The following is an 11443-nucleotide window of genomic DNA, read 5'->3' as shown; positions in this document are numbered from 1 at the left end:
CACGTGCTCACTCATCAGATACTGAGAGGCAGAAGAGTACACTGGATTCTAAAGCCAGACTCCTGAGTTTGAACCCTGGTCCTGCCATTTTAATAGCTGTGTGACGTTAGGGCAGCTGTTTTAGCTCAGTTTTCCCACCTATAAAATGGGATAGTAGCCACACCAGCCTCATAGGGTTGTTGTGAGATTTTTTTAAAACTGATACGTGTGATGTCTGGCTGATATTTATTACGTATCGAACAGCTTTCACACTCCAGACGCTGTTGAGGTCAGAGGTCAGCAAACTTTTCCTATAAGGTCCAGATAATAAATATTTTTGGCCTTGTGGGCATTAATGTCTCAACTATTCAACCCTGCTGCTATAGCCCCAAAGCAGCCATAGACAATAAGCAAAGAATGAGCATGGCTGTGTTCCAATAAAACTTTATTTATAGACACGGAAATGTGAATTTCATATCAATTCACCTGTCACTAAATATTATTCTTCTTTTGATTTTTTTAATTATTAAAAATGTAAAAATTACTCTTAGCTCAAAGTCTATATAAAAATAGAGGGCGAGCTGGATTTGACCCATATTGACTGACCCCTGGTCGAGACGCTGGAGATGCAGATGCTGACATGTCCTGCCGTAGGAGCCTACGAGCTTCCCTGAGCCTGGGAAGGGCTCCTTCACAGCCCTCAGACTACTATGCCCCCACCAAGCTCTCTGACCTTGTCTTAAAAGTCTCTCTCGAAACGGGGACACTGAGACTCTGATCAGGCCAGGGTTAAGAAATGGCAATTCAGTTCCAAGCCCCGGCATTTTGAGCTCTAATTCCTCTAAGATAAATTTCAGACTCCAGAGACCCAATGCACAAGTGTGTCACCAATCCAGCACACCTGAAGAGGTCTAACCTTGCATCTGGAATAGAACACAGAGCCCCAGCTGGTGGGAAGCCCTGCTGAGCAGGGAATTTAGAGGTTATCTGAGTTGGGTTTGAAGCACTGCAAACATTTGCTTCTTTCAGAGGGCAAAAGCCAGAGCTGATGGAAGGATGACAGGATAGGCGTTCCTGGATGAGGAGCAGGGCTTCTGAATGTTTGGGGCAGCCTCTCTGGAAGACACTAATGGCCAACAAGGTTCACCTGGGGAAAGGCCTCTGCCCACCAGACTCTCGGGACTTCACACCAATCTGCCCAGCCACCTCCCCACTGGTCTCCCAGCCCCGCCTCTCCCTGCTCCTACGCCTACACCCAGGAACTGAGTGATCTTACACCATGACATGTTTGTTGTATCCCCTTCAAGACACCGTGAGGACCCCCGGCTTCCTCCCCCATCAAATCTAAATCCTTCTACTTGGTTTCTAAGGCTCCCAGACTGACCCTTTTCCAACCACACAGTGGACCTCCCGGGACACCACCATCCTCTGCACCTGTGTGTGTCCTGCATCCCAGAAGCCCCCGCTCCCACCCTCTGCCACACCTGGTCACATCCAGCCTTGACCTTTATATGAAGAGATCTTGCAGTAGGGTCACAGAAGAGGGATTTAATTGTGCTTCAGTTTCCTTATCTGTAAAATGGGGAAAATAGGAGCACCAACCTCATGGGGCTGCTGAGATTTAATTAGAATACGTGTGCCGAGCGTCCCCTGAGTGGTACCAGAGTCGCCACTGTATTTGGAAAGGGCACCAGCCAGCAGCGGCCAGCCCTGTCTGACTGAAGAATAGGTTCACCTCTTCCCTCTTTGAATATTTTTAAAGTTACCATTTGAATGACACAATTACCACAAAAGATTTCCAGGGTAGGTGTCCCTTCTCCCCATTTAGGCTACAAACCTTTTGTACTGAAAGCATTACGCCTTCCCTGGCCCTCCACGGAGACTCTGGGCCTCCACGGCCCTGGGTCTGGACTGCCATTTGCTTTTCCCTAATCTATTGAAATGCTGCCACACACTCTGGTGTCCTTTCTTTCGTGAGGAGCTTCAGGGGAAAGGCCAAAGACAAGTTATCTTCCTAGTACAGCACTTTGACAGGCCAACAGAGAATCTGATCAATAGGGTGGCCTAGAGACGGTCAACATTATATATTTAAGTAACAAAAAGAAAGGGCTTTTGTTAAAATGACCCTCTGAGCGGCAGTCGAGCTCTAAGTGGACAGGAGAATGCCATCTGGGTGGGGGCTGGCCTCCACCAAACCTGACTGTCACTCGAGGAAAAGGCCATCCAGGAAAGGCCCGACATCCACAGCATGGCAGGCCCTGCCCATTGTTTCCACGAGCTTCAAGAATCCAGACTCCCCACCCAGAGCCCCCAAAGGTATGGCCAAAGGTTAATGGGCTCCAAAGGGAGGGCAGGAGGTATATAAGGGCCCATCAGACCAGTCAGACACCAGTGGACAAGCAGAGAGAGGCTCCGCCTGGCCCACTCAGACCACACTCACACTGTGAGTAGCCAGAGAAGGTGGGCGGGGGAGGTATCAGCAGTAGCCTGAGGATGGGATGTGAGCCGAGCCCGCCCCATCCAGAGCTCTCCGGGGTGAGCTGACCCGCTCCTGTGGCCCTCTGCCACCTTCAAATACCCACCTGGGCTTCAGACTGAGTACCCCGAGCTGGCTTCCAGCGCACGGGTTAAAGCTGCGCACAGCGGGCAAGCGCAGGGCTGCCCGGAGGCGTGCAGGCTGGAGGGAGGAGCACGGGGTGCAAATCCTGTCAAAAGTGAAGCTGTCTGGGGTCGGTGGTGCAATCGACTGCAGGCCGGGAACCCAAGCCAGAGCCCAGCCTGGGTGCAGGGCCAACCCACTTGGCATGGAGTCTTGGCCCCGGGAAGTTAAGGGGAAAGGCTGGGTCCCTAGGGAGACGGCACGGCTGGGCAAGACTAGTGGGGCCCAGGCTTCCTAAAGGAGAGAGAGAGAAGAGACAGGTGCCCCCTCAGCCAGAGCCGAGCGCCGGAAGCCTGGAGCCCCACTCCCGGTGACGGAAAAGGAAAATCAGCAGCTCGTCATATGAAAAGCCCTCGCTCCTATTCTGAGCTCCCCGGAACGCAAATGAATGTAGGTGACATGCCGGCTGCCAGTTGGAGCACGAAAATGAGCAGCAATTGGATTTTTGCCTTTTTTTAATTTAAAGTTTTTATTGATTCTTCTGGAGTGAATTAAATGTGAACACCAGAATGAAAAGGGACCCATAGCATCTCCGTGAAGGAAATGCGACACCATTAATGTGACACAGCTGTGTCCTCTGAAAGGGAGCTGGGGCCCCAGAGACTCCACAGGGAAAGGAAAGGAGGAACAGTGATTCAGAGCACCCCACCCTCACCCGTGCTTTGTTACCTCAACAGAGCACAGGGCCTCAGTTTCTGAGACGTGGTCTTCAGTGGGTGGGTGGTCCGTCCCACCCTCCTGGGAATTTGTATGCAGCCGGCATGGGGGGCTTTGGCTGTCTGAGCTGTCGTGTTCTTTCTCGTGGAGTTTTAGCGACATGGAGAGACCAAGTAGGACAGGGCAGTGGGAGAACAAGAAGACAGAGGGGCCTTCACACAACCAAGGAGACGGGTCCTAGCAGAGAGGCAGGACGCAGGCCCACAGCCTTGGAAGATTCTCTCCAAAGGGAGAGTCGAAGTTGGACCTGCAGGGAAGCTTGGAGGCCAGTCTGGGGCAGGACCTTCTCCTCCTAATGGAATCCAGCCTGCCCAAGGGCTGTGGGAGCCCTGAGGTGACCCCCAGAAGCTCTTTATCTGAACCCTGTAATCCCCCCACCCCCGCTGCAGCAGAGGCTGCTCCGGTCTCCCTTCCCTGCTCCAGGGGCCTGCCCGCTGTGGTGCCCTTCTCCCCATTCTGTGGGCAGAGGCCACATGGAGAGCGTATTAGGACGAGCGCCGGGCCTCAGAAGGCCAGGCCTCCAGCCCCCGCTGCCTTCATATGGGTCCCTTCACCTCCCCAGGCCTCCTGCACTCCCTAGATCACACCTGCTCCCAGGTGGACATGAGGAGTGTGCGGGAGAGGGCTTGGAATGGTAAGGAATCAACCAAGGCCAGCGCCCAGCAGGCCACGCCCCCCTCCCCAGGACCATCCTGCCCCAGCCCCTCTCTCAAGTCCCTGCACTCCTGAGGTCCTCACGCCCACCTGCTCCCTGGTGTCTTGGCAGCCCTCCTTCCCGCCAGCCATTCCTGACACACCCACTTCCAGGATGTGGGAGGGCCTCACACATGCTCACGCTGGCACCTCGCCAGCACTGGCGGCATTGGTGCGGGTTGTTACAGGGAGGAAGTTGTTTCTGGATGGCGGCCAGCAGGCAGCTGGACTCGCTGGAGCTGGGAAAGGGTTTGTTCCAGAGCCGGTGCTGGCCCAGAGGGATGGGAACCCTGCTCTGCTCTTAGATGCTGCTCCAAGCTGAAGTCTTACAATCCGGCTCTGCCTCCGCATGGGCAGAGGGTCTCCGCCCTTCCTCTCTAGACCTGGGGTCTTGGCCCAGTGCTCCCAGGCAGAGCTGGAATCAGCTGGGCCTGGGTCCATCCCTTTTATCATCCTAATCGGCTCAGGGAGCAGGCAGGGTTCTCTGGATCTTGGGGCTTGGTTCTGCTGACAATCGAAGAGTTTTTTAATCTGCGACATGGGGTCCCTCCTGCTTCATTAGCCCAGCTGACCCCAGGAGACCTCGTCAGTAGCAAAGGGAAGGGCCAAGTGGAATGATTCTTCCCCGGTGTGTGCAGGGGGCAGGGCAGCCTCTCCTGGGTGCTTAGGGCAGAGAGGGGGCTCTGAGTTCCTCTGGTACAGCCCCACACCAGACCCAAGTCCAGACAGGGTAGGTGGCTTGCTCCAGATCACACAGCTCCAGGTGGGCCACGGACCAGAGCTGAGGGCTCCTGCCTCCGACGCAGCAGCCTGTCCCTGTACCCGACATTGGTGACAGGAGCTCCCTGTTTTCGTCCAGCTCCAGGATGCTGTCCTGCAAGGCCGTGGCCTTTCTGCTGGTGGTGCATGCAGCCACCATGCTGGCTTCCCAGACGGAAGCCTACATTCCCATCTTCACCTACGGCGAAGTCCAGAGGATGCAGGTAAGATATTCCCAGGCTGCCCGCCTCCCCAGTGTGGCCGAGTTGACCCACAGCCCTGCTCAGCACTGAAGTCACATTAGTTTCTCTGAGGCATAAGTGTCCCTTCAGTAAACCCACGTTTAATCAGCTATGCCAGGGACACTGAGGCGAGTATGAAAAACCAGGACCCCAGATAACCCCAGACCCCAGCCGTACCCCCGGCCACTTCCACTCTTTCACTAGTGCCACAAAGGTATCAGTGGCTCCCACGGGCGACATCTTTTCCCACCTCTGCCCATCCTTCAGGGGAAGTTTTCAATTAACAAGCCAATAAATATTTGTGGAGCATCTCTGCAGCACAAAGGGCACCCCAGGTGAGAGGCCAGACACACAAGGAAATCTCAGAACCTCCCGTCTTCAGGGAGCTGGCTCGGGAGCCAAGACACAAACATATGAAAGATTCACTAATAACAGCAAACAAAAGGGAGATGTCACAAGGCAGGATGTGATTAATTGTCCAGTAAGTAATGCTGCTGGTATGCGCTGAGTTCAGGGCTGGAGAAAACATGGTGGGCTGGTGCGGAAGAGGGGAACCTGAGCTGAGGGCCTCGAGAGAGAAGGATGGGGGACAGGTGGGCGCAAATGTCCGAGCGGGAAAGAAGGTGCCTTTCCGGGGAGTGGTGGCCAAAGCCTCCTTCTCTTTAGAGCCCAGAAGAAAACAGGGCAGGCTTAATGGAACTCAGGCAGCAGAGCCTAAGGAAAACTGGGCTGCTGGACCTGCCTCCCTGGACCTTTTACTTTACACATCAAGGGGTTCTGAGTGTCTCGCCACCTTTGTTTCTCTCTTTCCTTTTTTGGCCGCACTACACGGCTTGTGGGATTTTAGGTCCCCAACCAGGGATCGAACCCGGGCCCTCAGCAGTGAGAGTGCAGAGTCTAACCACTGGACCACCAGGGAATTCCCTGTTTCTCTTTAAATGGGATGAAGTAATGGACGTTCATGTCCCACGTGTCTGAGACCAAGGCTCCAACAGGGATCCATGACTGAGTCAGTTCTCTGGGAGGTCGCGTGGCCCTGAGGCACAGCCTCTGTAGCAACGCACTCTGTCCCAGGGTAGGTTTCCACACACCCAGTGAACAGCGTCCTTTACAGAGGCCAGGCTGGACCCAGCTCTCCTTCTTCAGGGGTGGACGTGCAAAGTGATGGAGGAGATACAGAGGATCCCCTAAACCTACCTTCGTCCACCACTTGGCTCCCTCCGCAGGAAAGATGACCAGCTGTTCCAGAACACCATGTCCCAGGGCAGGCCCAGAGCTGAACCCCCAGAGTGTCCTCAGAGAAACCAAAGGAATGGGGGTGTATCTGATCTCAGTGCTCAGGGACCTAGCAAGCAGGATGCCCGGCAAATGTGGGGCTGGACAGAAAGAATCAAACTCAGCGTTACACGAGCTGGCAAAGTGGCAACCAAAGGACGCCTGGCGTTAATCTGCTCTGTGGTTTTCCTCCTCATCATTGCCAGGCACCGGCATTTTTATGAAGAAGCTGCAAACTCCTTCCTCCATAATTCATCTCCCTGTCTTGCCTCATAAATCACCTCCCAGGGGCTCCAGTTTCGGGGCCACCCCACGGCGCCCTCACCATCTTTTTTGTAGGCTCTTTGCGAAGAAAAACACATTTTCACACTTAATACGCAGGAAGGGCGGCCGTTATTTTCAGCATTTTAACTTAATTAACAGTAACAACCTGGGTGTAATGTTTGAACTACAAAGGAACGGATTCCTCTTCTGGTTGACTTGTTGCCGGGCAAATCAAGGGCCGTTGTCAAGCCGCTGGGTGTCTAGACACCCTGTGAGAGGTGCTGGGAAAAGGGGTTCTTTCTTTTCCAAGGGGCCGTATGGATGGTTGAGGGAGAGTGAGTTTTGTACAGTTTTGTGCTCAACCCCTAGGAAAAGGAGCGGTACGAAGGGCAAAAGAAATCCCTGAGGGTACAGCAGAGGTCCGAGGAGGTGGGCCCTCTGGACTCCGCAGAACCCTCGGAGGAAGAAGTAAAGGAAGTTACCGAGGCGAGCAGACAGGGGGGCAATGCAGAGAAACCCAGTAGGGGGATGGTCCCCGGCCACCACAGAATGTTCTGTGAACCAGACACTGAGGCAACAAGCTCTATCCTAGGAGGGAGAAACAGATACCGAAGATGAGACAATAAACCATTTTAGGCACCAAATAAGGAGGCAGAGCAGAGAGTGACGGTGGGGTTGGGGACACTGCTTTGGCTGGGGGAGCGGAGGGAAGGCCTCTCAGAGGAGGTGACATTTGATGTGAAACCTGAAGCATCAGGAGGAGCCACCCATGCAAAGAGCTGAGAAGGAACACCCCAGAAGGAGGAGCAGGGAGTGCAAAGGCCCGGCTCAGGAAGCCCCCGGTGGGTCGGAGGCCCTCGAGGCCCAGCGGGTGCTGAGAGAGGGCAAGAGGCCAGCAGGGCCTGGTGGGCCAGGCAAGATACCTGGGAGGCTATTGGGGGTTCAGAGCAGGGAGGTCATCTGCTCCGACTCAGAAAGAACGGAGGCAGCAGGAGTGGAGGCAGGATGCCGGTCAGAAGGCAGCTGTGGTCCTCAGGGAGAGACGACGCGGGTGCCGTTTCCTGCCCTAGACTGGAGCCGGGAGACAGCTACTGCGTCAGGACCCAGGGTCCAGGGCCTTGAGCGCCCAGTGAGGATGCACAGATTGTCAGGGCTGGAGAGAGTCTTGAGTTTGTCTAGTAGGACTCTTCAATTTCACAGACTCATTTATTCAGATGGAGAACACTTACTAAGCCTCCGTTACATGCAAGGCACGCTTCTGGGCACTGGGGACAGAGTGACAAAACAGATAAATCCTCTGCCCTCATGGAGCTCACACTCCTGGGGAGAACAGAAACAAGGTACTGGAAGCATCAGCAACAGACTGCAAGCAGGGTAAATAAGCAAACTTTACAGTAGGTCACGTGGGGATAGGTGATGTGGAGGAAAATAAAACAGGGAAAGGAGATAGGGTGGGTGGTAATTTTAAATAGGGTGATCAAAGCGGGTGTCATGAGTAGATTGGTGTTTGTGCAAAGACCTGAAGAGAGGGAGGGAGTGAACCATAAGGATATCTGAGGGAAGAGCTTTCGAGGCAGAAGAAACAGCCAGTGCAAAGGCCCTGAGGCAGGAGTGGGCCCAGAGGAGAGGGGGAGAGGGAGGAAGGGAGAGGAGAGGGGGAAGGGGAGAGAGAGAGAGAGAGAGAGAGAGAGAGAGAGAGAGAGAGAGAGAGCGCTTCAGCCCAGGGTGGTCATGGGGGAGGCAGAGCAAAGTGGTCAGATTCTGGAAATATTTTGGAGGTACAAGCCCACAGGATTTGCTGAAAGAATGGATATAGGATGTGAAAAAGAGAAAAGTAAAAACTGACTTCAAGGTTTTTGGCTGGAACACCTAGAAGGAAGGATTTGCCACTCACTGAGCCAGTGAAGCCTGTGGTTGGCTCAGGTTGGCAGGAAGAAGATCAGGAGGTCAGACTGGACCTGTGAACTGTGAGATGCCTGTTGGGCACCCAGGTGGAGATGTTGCACCGGCAGGTAGATATGCAAGTCTGGACTTTAGGAAAAGTTGGGGCTGGAGACATAAATGTGGGAGTCATCCACAATTATATAAAATTTCAGGCCAGGACAAGTCGAGATCCTTGGCGGGGCGGGGCGGGTGGATGCCGAAAGAAGAAGTCCCAGGACTGAGTGTGGAACACTTTCCTGTAAAGGGGTCTGGAAGGGGGTGGGGCAGACTGGCAGACTGATATCTAGAGAGAGTGGGGGCCTTGCCAAGGTCACGCAGTGGTCAAGGCAGAACAGAGCTGGACTCCACACCTCCTGCCTCCCAGTGAACACTGGCCAGTGATCTTTGCACCCCCTTGGGTCCCCACAGCATGCTGTCCACAGACAGTGAGGTCACACATGTGGCACAGAGAGTGACCTCGGTGCTGTCACTGCAGCGGAGGAAGGAGGGGGCACTCTTTTCCTTCCCGAATGCTCCCTGGGCTCTAGAGGAGGGAGCCGGGAGCGAGTCCTCCGCCTGGCAAAGGGGGAGCTCGCTCAGAATTAACCTCAAAATGCACCTGAGACAGAGTTTATGGCACTGACCCTGAGGTTCCCACAGTACAGGTTATATCCGATGTAACATCTCAGGAGGCTTGGGGTGGGTACCTCTTGTCCCCTCTCCTTATCATTAGAACCATGACATGCAGGCCAGGAGGTCCTTTCTGGGTCATCCAGTCCAGCCTCTTCATTTTAAAAGTAAGGAAACCATTCCCACAGCAAGGGAACAGCACAGGCAGGGCTGGAACCGCCAGCCTGCAGAGCCGCCCCAAAGGTTGTCCTTCAGGCCTCCTGAGTCCATTTCCCACCCCCGGTGTGTCGGGTGGGAGGTGGGGGAGCAGGCCTGGGACTCCTCCATCGTGGGTCTCTGGAGAGTTAGGGGGTCTTGGCTTATGCAGCAAGACCATGGAACCAGGAAGCTCTGAGGGGGGGAGATCGGTTGGAGCCCCTTGCTCTGCCCCAACAACCTCTCTTGGTGGAGAGCCTCCAGACAGCTCCTCCATGGTCTTACATGTGTCCCCAAGGTGCTAGAGAAAGCGTAGCCTGGGGGTCCCGGGAACGGACCCTGGAGCCAGGCCCTATGGGTGTACTTCTCCCTCTGCTATTTAGTACCTGTGTGGCCTTGAGCAAGTTACCTGACCTCTTTGTCCTCAGTTGCCTCATCTGCAAAATGGGGATATTAATCCCCGTTAGTGTCTCTACATCATAGGGTCATTGAGAGGCTTAACCTACGGAAAGCATTTAGAGTGACACCTGGCACCTGGTACACTCCCACGTGTTAGCTATTATCATTCAGGAGAAGGGGAAGGGACTTTCCTCCTCTGATCCCAGCTTCCCCCACCGGGTGAGGCTGGTTGATCCTCCTCCCTCCCTGCTGGTCTCAGCAACTTCCAGGATCCAGCCCCCAGGTGAGAATTGGGGAGAGGGGCCAGAGTTCCCAGAGGACCCCAGAGGATCTGGAAGAGTGGCACGGCTCCCCCGCGGTCCCTCCAACCACCTGTAGGGTACCCAGGGGTCAACGGCGCACTCTGCCTTCTGTTAACTCTGTCTTATTTCACAGCTGACTGCTCCCGTGGAAACTGGCATGAGGATGAACTCCAGGCAGCTGGAAAAGGACCGGGCCACCCTGAAAGGTCTGATGCCTGAGGTGCTGCTGTCCAGCCAGAACGGTAAGCAGAGCCAGGGCGCCTCTGGGTTCATATTCCTGCAGCGTAGCCAAGTACGGTTTGGGGGCTGTGATTTGTTTTTCTGCTTTGCTCTTGAGAACCTGAAGCTGCCTTCTACCGCAAGCTCCCACATCCCACCCCATCTCCGAGGGGAGCCTAATCACAGATTTGGTGGGGGTACGGGGAGGGGGAGAGGGGGCGGGCCTCGGCTGGCTGCCAGTGGTTGTGGAGGCCCAATTCCCCAGCCAGGGGCGTCTCCAGGCCCTGCCTCCAGGGCTCAGACCCCTTTCCCTAACGCCTTTCTGGCAGAGGACCACAAATGACAGCAACCCCAACCCCTCCCCCTGCACAGATCTGTTCCTTCCCTCCCCAAACGCCACTGAGGCTGGTTGGTGACTCTAATGGAAACCCTGGTGTAGTATGCCACAAAAGCCTGCATTTTCTTCCCCCCATCCATTCTGCAAATCAAAGTCCTGAGCCCCATTTGGCCTTCCCCGGGTCAAGGTCGGCCTGAGTTACTTGTGCAAAGCTAGGTCCTATGTGACAAACAGCCCCCAATTTCTTCTCCTAGTCCCCAGGAGAAGAGAAAGGCCAGGGGAAAATGTTTGGAGTGGAGGAACTGAGAGGTTAAATTACTAGCCCCAGGCTATGGAGAAAGCTAGAGGGAGAGTCTGGCCAGACCTCCCCTCCTTCCTCAGACCTGCAGGCAGGTTTAGAAGGCGGTTTCACAGATGGACCTGATGACACTTCTGAGCTGCAAATTTCCTTTGCTTTTCTCCAGCAGCCAAGTGACAGGTCACCTGGGGGAGAAGCTGGATGGAACTCGGATCCCCCCACCCCCCATCCAGAGAGGCCCCGGGAGCCCATCTGCACGGCCCATCTGCTGGGCTTGGAAGGAAAACACCGTCTCCCAAGCAAATCCCCCTTCAGCAAATAAATCATGAAATATACAGAAATGACTCTTTTATTTAATATTTTAATTTCCAAAGGTCAGAGTCAGGTCATGCCATAAAGAGGGAGATAATAAAGCTCAGAGAGAGTTTGGCCATAAATGGTGCATATATTAGCAACGCATGTGCCTTTTGTAAGTTCTGTGTGCAAATATTAATTGAGACCCACGGAATCGGAAGATTTGCGCCGGCCCTTCCGTTCTAGGTAAGGCAACTG

The 11443-nt window shown here is 54.5% G+C and overlaps 1 protein-coding gene across 1 annotated transcript; it reads left to right on the top strand.

The window, feature by feature from the left end:
* Positions 1-4914: 4914 nt before the first annotated feature.
* MLN (motilin) lies at positions 4915-10599 on the top strand (the record flags this gene model as incomplete). The annotated part of the gene is made up of 4 exons (XM_082848401.1): positions 4915-5031; positions 6958-7074; positions 10171-10279; positions 10586-10599. 4 exons carry the CDS (start codon positions 4915-4917, stop codon positions 10597-10599), a joined length of 357 nt encoding a protein of 118 aa, XP_082704527.1.
* Positions 10600-11443: the final 844 nt, after the last annotated feature.

Source organism: Leucopleurus acutus (genome assembly GCF_964270905.1).
Source record: "Leucopleurus acutus genome assembly, chromosome: 10".
Lineage (NCBI taxonomy): Eukaryota > Metazoa > Chordata > Mammalia > Artiodactyla > Delphinidae > Leucopleurus > Leucopleurus acutus.
The sequence above is the reverse complement of the archived record's forward strand: the minus strand, read 5'-3'. Positions and strand labels throughout refer to the sequence as shown.